The sequence below is a fragment of the Pelobates fuscus genome, chromosome 8 (genome assembly GCF_036172605.1).
Source record: "Pelobates fuscus isolate aPelFus1 chromosome 8, aPelFus1.pri, whole genome shotgun sequence".
Lineage (NCBI taxonomy): Eukaryota > Metazoa > Chordata > Amphibia > Anura > Pelobatidae > Pelobates > Pelobates fuscus.
Genome location: NC_086324.1, coordinates 140,347,718 through 140,368,833, shown reverse-complemented (window position 1 = coordinate 140,368,833; position 21,116 = coordinate 140,347,718). Strand labels below are relative to the sequence as shown.

Below are 21,116 nucleotides of genomic sequence, written 5' to 3'. Positions count from 1 at the left end.
TATCACCATCCCCTTGCTTTGTGTCAATTTGTTTTCAAGCAGTTTGATGCAAATTAAGGGTTCCTCGGTTGTTCACCTCCTGGCCTTCTGCTAGCCACATTGCAACTACAGATGTTATATTTCCACCTTAGCAATCTTAATTTTGTCCCATAGCTTCCTGTGACATCATGGCTGTATTGATTTGTTTGCAGATGGCTGCAGTTTTAAGCAATTAATGAGCAGGGAAACAGACTGTGACCTCCTTGCACTGTAACCTATGCAATGAGCACCGGTTGTTATTGTTGATGCTTTGATTGTCCCTTTCTAAGTTAATCAGTCTTTGTATGTGTAATCTTTTATATGCCTTCTGTAATCCCAGGCCAATAAAATAAAGTTTACACTTTTACTGATACCATTAACCAAGACGTGATCTTTTGAAAAGGGACACTTAAAGCACATTAAAAGGACACTGTACCACTATCACCATTTAATCTCATTGAATGTGTTATAGTGCCTGTAGTCCCCTGGCACAGTTCCTCCGTTCAGTGTTAAACCATTTTCCAGCAGTTCAACATTGAATGAGGGTCCCTGGCCACTCAATGCCCTGCCCTGAATGGAGGCGTGGTTAAGGATCAGATTAAACACTTCTTTGTAGCCATACCAAATCATACCAGCAATAGGTGTTGTAATAGGCTGAATGCAGTCAGCTGACACACTCAGCCAATCACAGCTGCCCATTGCTGCTCAAGTGAATGCTTCCTCTTAAGCCCAAGCAGAACAGGGGGAGGCGAGGAGGCAGGGCACTCTTGACGCTGCTCGCTGTAGTAGTTTTGGATTAGCCTCACTGTTGTGTTTTTTGTGCAGCAGGTTCAGCTGAAATGTTGCTACATCACGTCTACCACTGGTTTGTTCAGTGCGAAATTAAGCAGGTTAGGCAAGAAGATCCAGGTTTGCAAGATGAGGTCAATTTGTTTTTGAGGAATTTGTGTTGACACTTTTTGTTGTTGGGTTTATGTGTTTTGTTTGCCTTTCTGAAAAGGAAAAAAAACACATCCTTGTAGAAAAAAAAAAATCGGCATTCTTGCCCCACGGACACCTATAAAATATATTTAATTAATTAATCACAGCTGACGTCCTAAATAAACGGATGTCACTCCTGCTGTACATTAAGAATGACATGCAGTTTGCATACTTTTGTGCCGAGTGTGTTATACATTATTATTATTATTTTATTATTTATATAGCGCCATCAAATTCCATAGCGCTGTACAATGGGACATATACTCTTTCAGAAGTTAGTGTACACTTAAACATTTGTGACATTCCTATACATGCCCGCCTATGGTATTGGAGACAATCAGGTTAAGAATAGGAGAATGATCAGACCCAGAAACTCTATTGTGTTTCAATATCTAAAAAAAAACTAACATCATCTGTGCCGATATTAAAACAAATCTGGCGGTGGACACAGTTTTTTACGTAACGAGGAAAAACTAGTGCCTGATTTTGAGAGCCTGCCACCGTTGTGTAGTGGCAAACAGGCTATCACTAGAGTACTACAATCTTTTGTTCACGTGTACCAGGTTAAAATACAATATATTTGTAAAGTTTATTTTTCCCTGTGACCGTATTTACATTACATTCAACAAATTTTATTTTACAGTTTATTTCTTCAGAAAACAAACAAACCATTAAACAAAATATTACTCTCCTAAATGTATTCTTTCTGCATCTCATGAATACAATGGCAATTATTTAAAAGTTACGTGGAGAAGATAAACCAACTCTTTGAAAATGTTTTTTAATTTTTTTAAAATTTATTTTACGTCTTAAATAATTAACACAGTTGATTTAAATTTCTTTCATTAAATCATTTTATGGCCCTTTAAATTTGACTTTGTTTTTCTTGTGTATTTCAAAGATAAAAGGATAAGGTGGTTCAGTAGAATAAAGGCACCAGGGTTAATAAAACTGTGGCCGAGTTTATCATAAAGAAACACATTGACCTTTTAAATAAGATAGCTGAAGAATAACAGCCCTGTAATAACAAGCTCAGCCTTGCTGATTAGATGTTTCCTTAATGTCCTTTCATGTACCAGACTATGGTTATATTGTGTTACTGTAATGACATATATCTGATCTTGTGTTAAAATTCAAGTTATTTTAAAGCCCGGTAACAAAACCAAGCAGAAAAAATACATGCTCGTATGACATGACCGAACATATTATTTTTTTAATTCTTCGTTTAGCCAAGACTGTGCACACATACATTGCAGTAGGTGCAGTACATTATGTATAAAGACATCAGAAGAAAAAGCACATACAATGTACACACGGTTTATAGTTTCATAGTCCTGGTACAGAATTTGTTATTTGCACTCATCAAATAAGTGTGATAAGCCCTACTTAAAACAGTGGTAGTGGATGCAGGGAATAGCCTTGAAGTGGCAGAGGTTGACACAGTAAGTGAGTTTAAGCATGCGTGGGACAGGCATAAGGCTATCCTAACTATAAGATAAGGCTAGGGACTAATGAAAGTATTTAGAAAATTAGGCAGACTAGATGGGTCGAATGGTTCTTATCTGCCGTCACATTCTATGTTTATAAAAAAAACAAAAGGGAAGGTATAGAAAATTAAAAAGGTCTTCTTGGAAGGAAGGCACGGGTCAAAAGAGCAACATTATACGTACCGCATAAAATGGGGGGATTGGGCCTACCCAACTTGTGGGATTACCACCAGGCGGCCCAACTCGCACAAATACAGAACTTACATGCCCCAGTTGGGCAAAAAATCTGGGTAGATTTGGAGCACGACCTGCTCGGTCGGGACTTCCCCTCCCTACTTTTATGGCTACCAAAAAACGACAGACCACAGACCCCCCCAACAACACCCGCACTAACGCACTCCATACAACTCTGGGACCAAGTCACCCGCAAACATAAAATCATTAACTCCCCATCCCCGTTGACACCCATATTACGCAACACCCGATTCGAACCGGGAATGACCCCACAGGATTTTGCACGGTTTGAAGATAATGACTTGACCAGATTCTGCCACTTTTTTAGAGGACCACAACTACTCCCCTTCCCGGAACTACCGAACACCACTCCACTCACCACGTTCGACCACTTCCGCTACCTACAAATCAAGAGCTTCTTATCCCAACCACTCAACCACCAAGCGGCCACCACGCCGGCCACGACCTTTGAAAAAATGTGCATGCGCTCCCCAATACAAAGAGGGCAGATATCCATTATCTACGGTATACTCCACAACTCCGCCTCTCGTGATGCCCTCTCATACACGGCAGCATGGGAGAGAGACATAGGACAACCAGAAGACCCATCGGATTGGAAAGAAGTATGGGACGCTACGGCCTCGCTCACAATCTGTGTCACACACAAAGAACAGGCGTACAAGACGATGTTCCGATGGTACATCACTCCCCTGAGGTTGAAGCAAATGCGCTTCTCCACCTCAGACCGATGCTGGAAGGGATGCGGAGAACAGGGCACCTACCTCCACCTCTGGTGGGAATGCCCCAAGATCGCCCCACTTTGGAGCGAAATTGCCCAGTTGACAAACAGACTACTCCATAGCAACCTACCGCTAGACCCCTGGATATGGCTCCTCTCTAAACCACACGACACCCTAACACGAGCCCAAAACAAGCTCACAGCCCGAGTGGCACTAGCCACACGACGCACCATAGCCAGACACTGGGGCAACAACACCACCCCCTCCATGCCTGAAGTCCAAAGGCGCATAGAAGAAGCCGTGGAAATGGATAAACTATCGGCCCTGATCCATGACACGACTAAATCTTTCCACAAGGTATGGGACCCCTGGATAATGAGAACGGCAACACTGCTATAACCCCCCCAATTATACCCCCCACCAACCTAACCTCCCGCCCCTTCCCCGAGGGAGGGGGGGGCGGGGGGGCGGAGGACACGCGGGGTTACCCCCCCCCTTCTTTCTGACTCTACTCTTCCCCCCCCCCCCTATCCCTCTCTCTCTCCCCCTACTCCCTCCTCCCCCCCCCTAACACACACCTCATCCATGCCTACTCCAACACCGCAACCCTACCGCATCGACACCACACGCCAATGATCCGCCAGCCAGCCCACCACAAACACCACCCTAACCAACAACGGACACAAACTGGCAGACACACGCACATCCCCCCTAACCCAGGCATGGCCGCACTGAATACCCCAATCTAAGCGAAACCCCACCCAAACAGACACCGAGGAGACGGATGTCTCCAACACACTCTCACAAATGATACACACCACCCAACACCCACCCCCCCGACCCATATCAGACTCCACACGAACCACACACTGAGACAGACCCCACACCTCCACCCCCCACCCCTAAAAAATGAAGACACCAAACAATACCTACGAACACACACACATACGACAACCCCACCTCACACCCAACAATAACGACTTAAACACACCACTAAATTGCTACAATAGACACCCCACACGACTGTGGGAGATTAGATCAGTTCCCCCCCGGCTACATCGCCGGATAGAGAACTACCCTACCCCCGACCAAGTTCAAACACCCCACTCCCCAACCCCCAGACCCATACCAGAAACAGTCGTATCAAAGGCTAAAAACCACATAGCAGACGAATCGCTACAACATCTGAAACAGACAATAACTGGTAATTTTCTGCCACAATAAAACATACGACTACGATTTACAAACCCTATAACCTTACCCCCGCCCCCAAACTGTTTTACCTACCCCCCCCCCCCGACGTAACCTAGACAACACATCCAAATGCCTCCACAGGTACACCCGATACGGGAAATCAAACAGGAAGGAATAACTACCCAAGACGGGCAAGATCGATCAAGCCCGCAGTATTGGTCTCAGCGCAAACCAACTGTATGATACCAACATTCAATGACCATGCTATTAACCAAAACCTTCCTTTCTGTTAAACCTCCTTAATAACCACAAGAGCATAGGCTTCTGCGCAAGCCACCCTAAGTTTTCTTCTGCACACCTGTTGATGTTTTATATTATGTTTTATATTAAGTTTTGAAAAGAATGTATACTAACTGGTAATGTCTGTCAAAAAGTACATCGTCTAGATAGATACGAGCCTACAACTGCAACGACACTGTTCAGGTGAAAGACACGTTATAAGATCTCCTACACACAATCCATTCACTCTATACATTGTCTTCAACCGCTAACTCAAACGCCTGACAAGCCCGGTTATACCTATACTCATTCATAGTTTTAGAGTTTTAGATTTAAAATTTGTTGTCTTAAAAATGTGCGCAATGTTATTGATATGATATGTTTTGTATCATTACTCAAGAATTCTCTGTAACTATTGTGATCCAGAGAACCTAAATGTTACTCCGTGCATAAAAGAAAATAAGGAATCTATTTTTTAATAAAAAAAAAAAGTATATGGGAACGACAACCCCAATATTGGTTACAACCATAAACAATACACGGAATCATCATTGGAACAATGCTCGAGACGCAAAGTAAAAGAAAATGTACCCTACTCCCCACCCTTTTCATTTCTGTTCCCCACCCCAATCCCCAGACACAAAAGATATCGACCAGAAGGTAGAAAATGTTTATTTGCAATTACAGCAGGTGGAAACCACCAACAGTTATATGTTATAAACGCTTGAACTGTTTGTCTACCGCAAGAAATACAATATAGTTTTGTGAAATTTGTACTACAACTTTTTAATCCCCTGTTTTCTTTTCTGTACCCCCACCCCATAAAACAAAAATCTTTCAAAATAAAGAATTTATAAAAAAAAAAAGGTCTTCTTGATGTATTTAATGTAAAGTTTTGAGACTCTCCTTATCTCCGACCCAGCGCCGCCATGTTCTCTGGTCAGCCCTTGCTCTTCACGCACTCTATGACGCCAACCTGCTGGCTTCATTACCAGCATACCAGTATCTGGACAGAGTGATGTCAGCCACTCTGTTCCTATACTCCCTAGTCGGTGCTCGCAGCATCGGCTAGAGTTGCCCTAGCAACCAGAGCGCTGTGAATGCTATGTGTGGAGAGCAAAATTACCTCCCATGAAATTCCAGATTGGTAAATAAACCGTAATGGCTCAGAAAAATATGAATGCAACATTGACTAAATAGTACCCGAATGAACACAATTACATAAATAAAATTTGAAGCTAAAAACAGATTTATTTCACTTTGCAGGAAAAAACTCTCCAATTTTTCGCACAAGCAGCAGTGGAAAAGTGCTTATAACTATGTAGCCAAACGCTACCTAGAAACTGTAGATCGAGATGTATACTTTGAAGATGTCCGACTTCAAATGGAAGCCAAACTTTGGGGAGAGGAGTATAACAGACACAAGCCCCCAAAACAGGTAAAAATGGCCCAGTTGAAACGAATGCTAAATTGTTTAAGAACACTAAAAAGGCTGACGAAATATAGCTACAGCCATGTAATGGTCGGTGCAATCCAATAATCAGGATACTGCTACAATGAAAACTTTAGTGACTTTGCTGCTGGTAAGCATGGGACGTGTAGACACATTGATGTCAGAGATATTATACTATCTCTTTAAATCAATTGTCGACGTGGTCCTATATTTACTAATTTCACCATATTAATAATATTTAGTATTTTTAATATTGATAAAATTATTAACTTTTCATTATTTTCACAAAATATTTTTTAAATATTTCCCCCCTAAATTATCCCTACATAGAGTAAGTAACTAGTGACCTGTGAAGAATAGGATACTGTGTGTAGAGTTCCAAACAGGGGTTATCTTGCGAGGGCAACATCCATTTTGGTGGTGACCATGACTGGACATGTGGAGCCCTGAAGCGGTCTCCGTTGTCGTAGCATGCAGACACTAATTTTTTCTTCCACCTTGTGGCAAACAGAGCTATCTCAGTAAGTAAGACCAAGCTGCACTAAAAAATCCCTAAAGAAGCAACAGCTAATATATATATAATATTATGAAAATGGGGGAAGCAGTACATAAGGAAAGTGTGGACAAAAAAAAACAAAAAACTCTTGCCTAGTTAAATCCACCCCTCTATAAATAGCAGGCCAAAGCAATATATTGCCTCTCTTCATACAGCAGCTGTCCCCCCTCATTGTTTATATTATCATGTACATGAGCTGTAGCCCCATGAAGGCTATTTTGTAGCACAGCTTGCTCTTACTATGTTTTTATTGTATTTTATACCTATAGATAGTGGGTTACCTATCGAGCAAGTATTTGCAACTTAAATATATATATATTTTCTGTTATTCCCCTATAGTCAGAGGAGATCTACCCTGATTGATGCTTGCAGGTAGGGAGACAGATTCAGCACACAGGGAGTGATATCAGGTTTATTTATTTTTTATCTTTCTTTTATTGAAGGCATATAAGATGGGGTACATAAGAAAAGCAGGGGAATTGTACGAGTGATTTTACAGCTTAGGTACATCATTTAACAATTTTGAGTTACATTTCCAGATTAGCGATGCCTCATTTCTTTAAATTTTTTTGTCGTTAAACTATATGTTGAAGATACAAGCTTTGGATCATAAGGTCCTGTTGATTAAAGGCACAATAAGTGGATAAACGGAGTGTGATATCAGGTTTTAATATGGATTTAATAAGGTCTGTTATATATTTTTTTTTATCATTTGTACATTCTGTCTTGGTAATATAAGAATTTTGTATTGTTAACCGCACTTAAAAAAAACAAAATTAAAAAAAAACTGCTGATAGCGAACAATTCATACAATAAGACACATCTGGTATAGTTATAAGTTACTCTTCCTCAAATATTCCACTCGAAGAGTGTGTGTGTATTTTTCCAGTGCGTTGGAAAAATTATATATTTATATAAGTATCATATGATGTGTCTTGTGGACACATTTTGAGTAGATGTTTCAAAAGATACTGTAATTGTCAGAACTGAAATGTTGCCATCTGATTTGAAGTATATTGAAAATATGAATTTATTTTTATACAAATTGTAGCTAACTGAAAAGCTTTGGCTATAGTAAAGTTAAAGATTTTTTTTTTAAAGGGACACTATAGTCACCAGAACAACTACAGCTTAATGTAGTTGTTCTGGTGAGTATAATTGCTGTAGTGAATTTGCAATATTTTTTCCCTAAGAATAAGATGAATTGTCCAACTCTGTTTTATGTCAACCTTGATTGACTAATTTGGCCTAAATGTATACACATTCCCTTTTGTTTCCATTTTGTCAGAATTCACTGTTTAGTCAATAAATGTATTACATTATATTTAATGCAATGTATATGTAACTTGGAAATAAAGAAATCTGTGTATTAACTAGTACATTCACAGTGATCAGTGTTCCTTTAAAAAAAAAAAAAAAATGTACTCTTTCACGGTACTTTCACTAAAACTGCAATTCTTCCGAAATTATAAAATTTGGGCCGAAATAGTTGGATTGAAAACACAGCTGACTTTTTTTTTTTTTCTAATTGTTTTTTAATATAATTATTTAGCCCTAACATTTTAAATTCTCTTTTAATACACTTAGAGATGTTGACAATTCACATTTTAGTGAGTATCTCTATTGGTCTCTCTGTATATGGTATTGCACGCTTGCTAATGTAAAACATATATATATATATATATATATATATATATATGGTTTTATCTTGTCAGCAAGTATCGTTGGGAACATAAGCATGTGAAAAAAAACAGCTGAAGTCCTTCCAGTCAGCGTACATACTGTACCAAGCTCAGTTTATAAACATCTCCAGGAATTTTTTTTTTTTCTGCTTGAGACGTGGCCTACGTGAGGCATTGTATTGAGCACTTTACATTCTCCGGGCCTCTCCTACTGAAACGTGAGCAAGCTCCAGAGAGCAATGGCTATGTTGTCATGTGACTCCTCAGCAGCCGCCCAGAAACACTGCTAAGTAATCATCTGCTTACTCATCACTTTTATGGCAAAAGACAACACAGACACATATTTCAAACAAACCATCAGGATCTATCTATAGTAGTAGTATTTTGTAAATAAACATCTGTCTGTGCCCGCTGTCTATCCATCTCAATAAATCTGTCATTTATACACACACAAACAAATGTCATTTTTTTGCCTTTTAATAAACAAAATAAAGTGCTTTTTTTCGTGTTTTTTTTAATTTTTATTATTTTGTTTTATTTTGTTACAGAAGAGATTTCAAAGTTTGTTTGGTTTTTGCAAATCCCCCTTTATTTTATTTTTTAGGTAGGTCAGTCATTTGTACACTTCTACCAAAAATCATTTGCAGCAGTGTAATCTGTTGTACATTCATGGTATCCGAAGAGAACTGGTTTGCTGCTATGATTAAAACTGTAATTATTTTACTCATTTAAAGATGCACATTGCAAAATGACTGAAACGTTCAAGAAACATTACCATCGTGTAAAGCACTTCCACTTGATGAAGATCCTTTGTGATTTTGTTTACGTCCTGAAAATTAGACTTTGTTGATCAATTAGGATTTGCTCTGACCAAGTGGAAAAAAAATCCCCACGGGCAATAGAGATTTCCTTTCTGTTGTTATTCAGTAATTAGACTGTGATTGCTTTGATATTTTAAGCTTGTTTGCTGACAACCCATTTACAAATCCGGCAAAATAGATTTTAGTATTATTATTTGTCTGTGTGTCACCTTGATACCAAGACCTGTGGATATTAATGCACTATTGTAAATTAATTTGTATAACTTTCCTTGTAGGTGGATATTGTGCAAATGTGCATAATTGAAATGAAAGACAGACCGGGCAAACCTCTGTTCCACTTAGAACATTACATTGAGGGAAAATACATTAAGTACAACTCGAATTCTGGATTTGTACGCGATGACAACATACGTCTCACCCCACAGGTATGTTTAAAAAAAAAAAAAAAAAAAAAAAATGTCGACATTTTTTTATTTTTCTTTCCATCCAAACTAGTTGTTTGGGAACGTGCCCTCTAGATTTTCCAAACATGTGGCCTAATATAAAAAAAAATTATAGCCTTTTATAAGCCTTAAGAGTTGCAACAGCCATGATGGTTTCTTGGCCCAAAACTTGCTTAAAAAAAAGAAATACATTTATGTGATTGAGGGGTCTCCTGTGATTAAAGCAATGGTTGTTTTGAGAGGTTTGTGTAAAGAGGCCATTGTAAAGTAGTAGCCATGTTTTAAGAATGCTGTGGTATTTTTACATATTTTTTATATTGACACTTCAATAAAAAGGCACAGAATACGCATAATTATAGAACATCCTCCGACCTTACATGCTTATGTCTGTGTAATATACTAGTTGAAAGGAAAACTCTAGCATTAGGAATATGAGCGTGCATTTCTAATGCTGACTGACACCTCCCCCACTCGTCAAGAATACATGAATGAGAGAGTTTTACTGTCTTTGTCCATGCACTGCTCTCTCCTTGGCTGTCTTGTTGGCTGAGATTATGAATTTTGATGGTCTCAGTCAATTTAATGCTTCCTCATAGGGCTTGTGCACATGTGTGAGAAATTAGGGAGCAGCAGTCAATTGAAAACCAAGTTTGATTAAGTACTCAACATGGACACACCTCGAGTGACTGTTACGAAAACTGCAACTAGAGGTGTGTTAACTCTGCAGTAGAAGCATTGCACCTCTAGTGGCCGTTAGGAAGACAGCGACTAGAGGTGTTTAAACCATGCAGCAGAAACATTTATGCAGAACTGCAGTGATTTAAATTGCAGTTTATGCAGGACCACTGTCCCTAGACCACATCATTGAGATAAAGTGGTCTCTGTGACTTTAGTGTTCCTTTAAGGTTTTTACCCCCCACAGATTACAAGGTTCATCTTAGTTTGTTAATGTTAGTATATTTTATGTCCTTCTTTTTTCTAATCTGCCATGTTCATTATTTATTTATTATTAACATTTTTATTTTATTTTATTTTTTTAGGCTTTTAGTCACTTTACATTTGAGCGTTCGGGACATCAGATGATTGTTGTTGACATTCAAGGAGTTGGGGATTTATACACAGACCCACAAATCCACACCGAAAGTGGGACTGACTTTGGAGATGGCAATTTAGGTATGAAATAATTACGCGGTATTGATCTTTACTTGCTCGATCATCTTGTCCCAGTTGGGCGGCCACACAGACTGGGCAGCTGAGAGTTGTTGCGATGCAGGCTGCTATCATTTGTGACTTATTTTTTTCGGCATTTATATAGCACCGGTTTATTCCGCAGCACTGTACAATATTATAAAGGGGAAAATTTTACAATAAATGAGATCATTACAAATTGCTACAGCAACAAGAGATTGAGGAACCTGCTCAAATGATCTTACAATCTAGAGGTTAAAAAGATATCTATGAAATCTGATTGAAATATTAATGAATGCTCTAACATATTTTTTTGTGTCCTGATGTTTAACATTAATAATTGCTTTTCTTTCTCTTTTGTTCTGAATGTTTTCAAGGTGTGCGAGGTATGGCCTTGTTTTTTCACTCACATGCCTGTAACCGGATTTGTAAAAGTATGATGCTGACGCCATTTGACCTTTCACCTGGCGAGAAGGTCGCTTTGGACAACAGCGCTAAAATGCTGGTTGGTGTTTTTCAGTTAAATGTCTCCTATTCTGTATGGCATAATTGATTAACATTTCTCATGTATTACAGATATGGATATATAATACATTATATAACACAATAGCTGAATACTAACTCTTTGTCCTGTCTGATCACTGTAATTATGCACTACAATCAAATTAGAACCCTATGTATTTCCATTTAATACAACTGATCTGGGCAGCTATGAAAAGGAAAAAAAAAAAAATCAGTGTCCCTAAAGAGGATAGCTCCGTACTATTTCTCTGTTAAAGCGCATACCTATAACAGCTTCTCTATGTGCTGTAAAGACACTTAAGAGGACATCTAAGCAGCTACTTCTTAAAGCGGCACTGTCACCCCCTTTCAAATGAGGGTTTTCTAAAGAAAAGGGAAAAAAAGACAAACCTGCATTTCTAACGCTATAGTATGGCCTTTCCCTAACGTATTAAGTCCCCCCCACCTGGGGGACCTAATGGGCATGTGTACTGAGCACCGCACGCATTAAAGATTCCCTATCGGAAAACATTGAATCAATGCTTTCTTATGGGGGATTGCAAGAGATTAGATGTCCTCATACAAAGCTTGAGGACTTACAGTGTCACTTCACAGATTTAATCTACATTAGAGTCCAGGAAGTGTACATAGTGGCTGTATGGAAGACTTGTCGTAACCCTGCAATCTAATCATTGCAGTTTCTTTGAAACAGCAATGTTTTTCTTTTGCAGGGTTAAGGATACTGGTCCCCTTTACCCAGATCACTACATTAAAGGGACACTATAGGCACCCAGACCACTTCAGCTCAATGAAGTGGTCTGGGTGTCAGGTCCCTCTAGGGTTAACCCTGCCTCATGTAAACATAGCAGCTTCTGAGAAACTGCTATGTTTACATCTGGGGTTAAGCCAGCCTCTGGTAGCTGTCTTCCGGACAGCCACTAGAGGCGCATCGGCAATGATTGAGGCATATTATGCCTTATTTACGCAGAGCGTCCATAGGAAAGCATTGAGAAATGCTTTCCTACAGACACTTTGAATGCGCGCGCGGCAGTGATTCGGCGCCGGTGACGTCAGACAAGGATGCTGACGTCGGCGGGGGAGGAGAGGTAAGGGAGCCCGGCAGGGGAAAAAGGTGAGTAGCTGAAGGGGTTTTAACCCCTTCAGCGCTGTGAGTGGGGGACCCTGAGGGTGGGGGCACCCTCAGGGTAAGCGGTTTTCCTGACACTATAGTGTCCCTTTAAGGTGAAGTGGTATCTGTACCTATAGTATCCCTTTAAGGCAGCTATGAATGGTCATTTCCGATATTGTACATTATATGTTGTTATTGTGCCTATATGTAAAATAAAAAAGAAGCCCTCCGATGTTAAAACAAAATGTATTTATTTCTATGTTAGAGTATTCCTTTAAGAGCCTTTTTACAGCTATGAACATGTTGATAAATATCTGGTGTCCCTATTATGTATCCATATTTAGCGTGGTTTATATGTAATTTTCTGCTTACTTTAGCTTCAGTTGGTTTAACCCCTTAAGGACCAAACTTCTGGAATAAAAGGGAATCATGACATGTCACACGTGTCATGTGCCCTTAAGGGGTTAAACAAAAAATACACAAACAGGTCTTTCTTAGAGCAGACACAGGCCTTTTGTCATTGAAACTATCTCTGTTACTTTACCGTTTTTACATTGGATTTTTTTTTTTTTTTTTTACAATAAAATCAATGGGCTCAGTGTGAGTTACTTAGTATTCTAAACCAGTATTCCGTGATCCCAAGCTAATTCCGTAACACTGCTTTTTTTTTTTTTTTTTTTTTTTTTTTAATTCTTTATTTTGGTTGTGCAGGTGGTTACAGATAATTAACAGCGCCACAACAGCGTATTGCAAGGTTACAGTAGTTATGCAGTGGCAGAGAAATTGCACATTTTTTTTATGTGATGGATAGCAAGATGTAGGACGAAACGTGGTCAACTGTGTCCGTGTAGCTATAACAGCCGTAACAGACGTATTCTTGTGGAACATATTAAAACATTTTCATGGCATAAGTTAGCTTAGTACGTTTTTGCTATTTAGCGAACAGAAAAGACAATCTTAAGCGGCGTATAGGTCAACACATGTGTGAGCAAAGGTGTGTAAGTGGCTAAGTGGCATGTTGGTGTGCGCCTTATGTGCCGTATACAGTATTGCATTTTGGCAGTAGTTGTGGGTGTCGGTGCTTATGTATCGCTCGGGGCCTATGTACTAAGCAGTAGCGTAAAGATATTGCGCAAAACAAAGCCATCTAAAGTATAACATTGGCAACATTTTGGGCTGATCTTGTGTGTATAAGTAAATGTTAAGCCGGATCAGACGTTAGCTGAGGTATATGTTAGGGCTCCTACCTAGCTGATCGTATGGAGCTCCAGCAAGATGTGTGGGTATGGGAGAATATATTTCGCCTAGGGCCTATCCGCTAAGCAGCTGCTTATAAACATGGCAAAGCTAAATTTTCTTTAGGTATATAGGTAGCTTAAATCCTGGCTAATCTTAGGTAGTTTACTCATATTTTACAATTGAACAACTTTTTAGATAAGGAGGGCCTGGGTCTCCAAAATACGGGCAAAAGGAAAATTGTGTAACTGCAACATATAAACAATAAGAATTAACGATTGGGTATAGGTAGGATAACGTTCCTTGCTGCATAGTTACATGCTAAGTCCCTTGGATATAGTGGGTGTCCCTGGGGTCATCGTAGTGGGGACTGCTTAGCCAATGCCCGCCTGATGGTGCACAGAGTCCCGTGGCCATGTGGCATACAGCAGGCTGGCCCATCCTGTGGTGGATCGGCAGGTAGGAGTCTCCTCTGGGGTTCTCCGCAGCACCGTCGGTAAGTCCTGTCGGCTTGCCCCGTTGGTAGGAGTGGGAGGTTGTGCTGCATCCGAGCGCCCCATGGTGTCTCCGCCGGCTGGCCCGCCTTCTTGTGGAGTTGTGGAGGTCGGAGTTAGGGGTGGTAGTGTGCGGTTTTGGCTGGGCCCACTTCCCGGTCTGCAGGCCAGAGCAGGTCCTTTGCGGCTGCTTTGTGCCTGTGAGCAGCGTTGTGGTTCTTGACCCTGTCTTCCGGGTGCTTTGGGTAAGTGAGGTCGGTCCTTGCCGGGTAGTCGTCTGGTTGGGAGGGCTCGATTGCGTTGTCGTCCTGCTTGGACGGTCCTGGGTGTTACGTGTTGGCGCGGACACCGGGATGCTTGAGGGGGTTCGCTAGGCAGTGCATGCTTCGAGGAACCAGGGGACCAAGATAGGGCAGATCGGTTTAGCCTACTCTCCAGCTTCCTCCAGAATTCCTCGAAGTGATGGTCGAGTCGCGTGAGTATATCTGGTTTGGTGTCTGTCGATTCAACGGCATATGTCTCGCCCGCCATTTTAGGTGGGCCTCCGCTTGTTTGTGTGGGCGATTTGCCGCTTCTCAGCCTGTCCGAGGTAGTCCTCCTTGGGTGGACCGGGATCACCCCCACCGGTCCAGGGGGGGGGTAGCAGGGCTTGCTTGCGTGGCTTGTGGCTCCAGGGCGCCCCCAGCTCAGGGGAGCGGCCGCCTCCCCCGCCCGGCGGGCACTAGGCCGCAACGCCGTTCTTGGTTCCATCTGGTCCCAGTCAGGTAGCGAGTCGTTCCGCTGTGGGCCCCTGGTATTGGGTGGCCAGTGAGTGTTCGGAACTGATGGCTGTGTGACCTTTTTGGGCCGAATTTCGCCTGATTTGCCGAGATTGTGCTGGAGCTCGTGGAGAATGCGTCTCTCCGCCATGATGGTCAGGCCCCGCCCCCCTTTTTTTCGTAACACTGCTTTTAACCAGCTAGGGACCAGAGACTTACCCTGCATGTCACTATATTATGGCATTTGCCGAGTCCCATGTCATAAACAAGATTGATTAAACAAAAATCAATTGATAATGATCACCTAAACCAGGATTTGTAGAGGATAAACATGTGAATTGCAAATTTAAGACTTTAATATTAATGAACTGAATTGGAGAAATATGCCTCTGCAGCAATAGTTGCCATATTTGTGAAAAAAAAAGTCTCAATATTGCAGTGTTTACAATTTCTTGGAAGGGCAAGTAATAACCAGCCGCAATTTTAAAAAATCAGAGTAAAAATGAAAATAATAAAAGTTTCAAAAACAAATATTTTTGTGTAATTTTCTTTATTTGCACCATATCCATTTTAAAAAAAAAAGACTGTGAATATAACAGATGGGATAAATTATGAATAAAAATGTGCATGGTAATATTCACATGCCCCAAAAATAGGACACTAAACGAATGCATGATCACGTATTTTTAAAGTTTGCACAGTTATGAAAACTAACAAGATGCCAAAATCTGTCTATAGAATTTATAGGCCCTTTGCCAGAAGAGTGCCAGTAAGTCATACTCTTTCCTCCTGATAATATCTAATGGTTTTGGAGTGGAGCTGAGATAGGTGGTACATACTTCCTGACATTGATGGATGAGTGGACCCTGAAGGGCCTGTCTGGCTGGCACCTAACCTACAGGACCCTGCAGACAGTGCTTCTGAAGGATTCTCTGCATGGTCCTGGTGCCTGCATATAGCTCAAGTGCATCTAATGATGCTTTTGCAACGTGAAGCCCGAGGACAAAATGTGGACCTGGTGGTGGCATGAAGTATTGGATTGGTCTATCACACAGATAGCTGTAAGAGTGCATTTGTCATCACTGCTTTTCCATAAAAAGAATTTGAACGGATTGCCTACACAAACTAGGAAGTTAGTGCTGGGCAATAAAGAGGCGGGCCATCATTAGTTGTAGAAGCCAGCCATCATTAGTTGTAAAAACATCAGGCATGTTTTTAGAGGTTAGGGTAGGAATTTCAACAAAAATTGCTTTAAAAATAAATATATGTTTTACTACTTAGAATTTTCTTTTAAGGTTTTTATTAGAATTTCTTTTGTATATGTTTAGTAAAAGCTAAAGAACACTAACTGTTTGAGATTGGGTCACTGAACTAATTTAAGAATAGATAATTCTATCCATTTCCCTGCCTAAAGGTAAAGAACCTCTATTGTCTTCTGTGTACAGTCCAGATCAATGCTGATTGTCTCTGATGTTGTTTTGCCCAGCAATCTGCTCAGACTGTTGTACGCGGCACAGTGGAGAAATGCGGAAGCCCCCGGGTTCGAACCATGTCTGGCAGCCGTCCTCCTCTGCTCTCACGACTCTCTGAAAACTCGGGAGATGAAAACATGAGCGACATGTTTGATTCTCTGCCCAACTCCCCATCACCAGCCACCCCTCACGGTCACAGATTCGATGTGCACGGTAAGATCATTCGGAGATCGTAGACTGTGAACTAGAATGCCATGCATGCACAGTAATAAATTACAAGCTATTAACCCCTTAAGGACACATGACGTGTGTGACACGTCATGATTCCCTTTTATTCCAGAAGTTTGGTCCTTAAGGGGTTAAACTCTTTTCTGGTAGATATGCAACATTACATTTAGTTTAATGTCATGCCATTCGTGGCAGTGCAGATAATATAATTTACCAGAATTGTGCCAAATCCCTTCAAACAACCTGATAAACTCTGAAACTGTAAGTAAGGAATAATTGACGACAGGCCGTTGAATTATTAGAAAATAATGCACACCCGAGGTGGTAATGCGGTGACGACGCGAAGCGGAGTGGCCGTTGCACCTCGGGTTTGCATTATTTTTTCTAATAATTCAATGGCCTTGAGTCAATTATTCCGCTTATACTACTGTTACCACACCTCGAAACATTGTTCAGATGATGTATTTCAAGACGTTTTATCATTCAAACGCTCTTGTATGTAGGACTAATTTCTTGCGCAACTGTAACGCGGTCAAGATCTGTCTGGAACTACTTTAGCCGTGTGTCTCACTGAAAAGAATGCACACCTTAGAACGTTTGTCAACCAATCAGATTGAAGCATTAGCTGTAGAATAAAAAAGTATATTTTGCATACTTAATTGAAAGAACGTTGTGTTTTTGTTTATTTACTGTTTGCTTTATTATTTGTATTTTGTATTTCTTATATTGCCAAATAACCCTAATATTTTTATGTCAGATCTCCATCTTTAGCTTTTTCCGCTACATGTAAATCTACGCATAGATGGAAAAATTTGGCATGCCGCCATGTGTGATTTATTGTACTGGCATATTAAATGGAAACCTTTGATTATCTTGGATCTTTAAAATGAAACATTCCTTATATGTGCTGGTTTAATGAACTAATAGGGGCAGCTCGCTGAACTTTAATGTTATTCCATAAGATCTGGACCTACTATGGTACTACATTCTCAGTGTTTTTGTTCAATAAATGTAAACCAAGTCTGCGTTCCAAAAATATATTTACTTTCGAGGGCAATAATTGTACTTTGTGAACATTTCAATAAAAAAATATTGTGTATTTTCCATGGCAAAACCATGTAAAATGCTATTTAGCCTATAATGCCCTACTTATTTTGCTCCATCACTGGTTTACACCATGTAAACAAACACATTTATCTGACATTCTCTCCCTTTGTCCATTCACAAAAATTAAAAGAAAATTAAATGTTGACTTGGGAGTGTTTGCATTTTTCTGACCGTGACACATTAAACGAAGGATGGCTTGGAAACAAGTGTGAAAAAATGGAGTTTTGCAAATATGATCTTATTTCAAATCTTCTAATGGTTAATAAGAAGAAAATTATCTTTCTTCCTCTCCAAAAAAATGGAGAAGGAATTCTCCTTTAAAGGACCACTATAGTGCCAGGAAAACAAACTAGTTTTCCTGGCACTATAATGCCCTGGGGGTGCCCTCACTCTCAGGGTCCCACTCCCGTGGCGCTGAAGGGGGAGGAAGGGGGTTAATCCCTTACCTCTTTTCTAGCGCTGGGGACTCTCCTCCCTCTTCTTCCGTCATCGGCTGAATGCGCATGCATGGCAAGAGCCATGCGCGCATTCAGCCAGTCTCATAGGAAAGCATTATCAATGCTTTCCTGTGGACGCTGGCGTCTTCTCACTGTGAAAATCACAGTGAGAAGCGCGGAAGCGCCTCTAGCGGCTGTCAATGAGACAGCCACTAGAGGCTGGATTAACCCTAAAGTAAACATAGCAGTTTCTCTGAAACTGCTGTGTTTACAGCAAAAAGGGTTAAACCTAGATGGGCCAGGCACCCAGACCACTTCATTAAGCTGAAGTGGTCTGGGTGCCTATAGTGGTCCTTTAATAAAAAGATATTTACAAAAAATATAGACTGTTATTACGGTGGTTTGCACACAGGGGTGGATTGACCACTTTAGCACTTCATGGCCTATGGGCCATAGCCATCAGGGGCCTGGTAATGCTGCCATGGTCTGGCTGCCGAGATCAGAGGAAAACGCCAACAAATGGTGAAAAATACACACTGGGAAAGCTAGAAATGGTGGTGGAATCCAAAAGAAAAAAAAGCATTCAAAATCAGAAATATTTGCCAAATACAAATACACCCCTGTATTTATATAGATTGATACCTTTCTCAGACACACCCTTCCTTTTACACACACAGTCTACACAAATACACATTTGAATTAACACACACTGGCTCAAAAATACACTCCTGCATTCATACACACAAACTTACACATTTCTCAAATACATCCTTGCAATCACACACACACTGACACTCACACAAATTGACATGCTTCACAAATACCCAGGCCCACTCTGACACTCCATTCAAATTTATCCATATCAAAACTGCACACAAACACACCCCTGTATTTACAACTGAAATTCTACACAGTTTACATTACATTAACATACTTTGACAGAGCTAAACTATGCAAATGTACAATTTTGGTTGCTCACAAGAAAGTTAAATCAGGGCAGTAAAATGAACACAAAATAAAAAAATGCCTACATCTCCGTTGTTTTACCTCAAAACTAGGCACGATGTGCAAGGACTTTTAATGATATCCAGCCATGAAGGGGTCACAACAGATATTGATCATGTGATTTTGGGTGTGTTACTTTTTTGAAAATTATATATTTTTTTAAATATTTTTTTCCCCTCTTTATATTTGCACAGGTTGGCCAATTTTCAATGAAGTGGATAATTTGGACAATGAAGAGAACAACAATCTGGACAATCACAGAGTATGTTATATTAAACTCCTGTTCATTAAATCGGTCATATTGCAGATACGGGCTTTGAGTGAACATCTTATGGCTCCTTCATAGTGCATGTTTACGTTCTTTTTTTTTTTTTTTTTTTACAAGGCTTTTTGATTGTTTTTTTTTTGTAGCTGCAAAATTTGGATTCAATTATCCTTGAAAAGTAATCCTTTCCGTGCAATAGCTCGATATAGTATTCTTTTCAGTAGCGCTTTCTTTATCACAACATGTTAAGGCTAAATCTGGGAGGTCATTGTATACATTTTGCATGAAGACATGGCAATCACCATGGAAACCAGTAAAATGATGGCATGGTGTCGAAGAAAGTTGCCCTAATAGGCTGAACTTAGTCTCATTTAATGCCCAGGGGCTTAATTTCCCCCTAAAAAGGATAATGTTGATAGAATGCCTTCAAAAAACAAAGCGTATCAATAGGCTGCATACAAGAGACTCACTGGAGGCAGGGGGGCAATATAAAATACGAATCAAATGATTTTCCGGTTGTAATTTAATCTTCCTTTACAGCTTAAAAAAAACAAAAACAAAAAACGGTGTAGCAATATACATGTCATCAAAGAATATGGATTTGGTTATTAAGTTCCAAAAGACGGATAAGGAAGGTAGATGCATAATTCTAGTATGCGAGATAGAAGGTCAAATATACACGTTTGCCAATGTCTATGTTCCCAATTCCTCCCAGACAACATATATAGAAAAAAAAATTAACGATACTAGATTGATTTAAACAGGGCACAGTCTTGGTAGCAGGTGATTTTAACTGTGTACCTGACCCTCATTATGATAAACTCTAAGGGAAGGGAAAAGGATACCTAGAAAGTAAATTAATAAAGCGGCAAGATTTTGCCGGATATTATCCATTAATGCCTTACAGGATATATGGAGAATTTATCACCCCAAAGAAAGGGACTTCACTTGCTTTAGCAAGTCTCTTTGTACATATTCAAGAATTGATTTAATTTTAACAGATCGGGCTACTTTAGAAAGAGTAAAACATTCTAATATAATATCCATAACTTGGTCTGACCATATTGCACTAAAGGTTCAACTGAATACTCAATATGATAGAATAAAACCAGACTGGAGATTAAACCATAAATTACTTCTATCGCAAGAAAACAGAAATAATATCTGTAAAATGATAGAATATTATTGGCAAGAAAACAATATGTCTGATGTATCTCCAGAAATTAAATGGTGTGTATTCAAAAGTGTAATCAGGGGCCATTTAAAAAAATTAGGAAGCCAAGAAGGGGGGGGGGGGGGGGGGGGGGAAGAGTCTTCCGCAGCTCTATATATTATTGGCTGACCTAAATAAAACAAATAAAAAAAATTTCGTCTAAAGTAACATCTGGAAAAATTACCAAAATAGAAA

The 21,116-nt window shown here is 40.0% G+C and overlaps 1 protein-coding gene across 4 annotated transcripts in view; it reads left to right on the top strand.

Annotated features, from left to right (window-relative positions):
* Positions 1–21,116, top strand: part of EEF2K (eukaryotic elongation factor 2 kinase) — a 76,922-nt gene that overhangs the window by 39,475 nt on the left and 16,331 nt on the right. For all 4 annotated transcript variants that reach the window (XM_063430365.1, XM_063430368.1, XM_063430366.1 and 1 more), the window contains 6 exons: positions 6,200–6,371; positions 9,721–9,870; positions 10,929–11,061; positions 11,454–11,581; positions 16,681–16,879; positions 19,638–19,705. In XM_063430365.1, the coding sequence (XP_063286435.1) occupies positions 6,200–6,371; positions 9,721–9,870; positions 10,929–11,061; positions 11,454–11,581; positions 16,681–16,879; positions 19,638–19,705 (850 nt within the window). The remainder of the gene's footprint in view (positions 1–6,199; positions 6,372–9,720; positions 9,871–10,928; positions 11,062–11,453; positions 11,582–16,680; positions 16,880–19,637; positions 19,706–21,116) is intronic.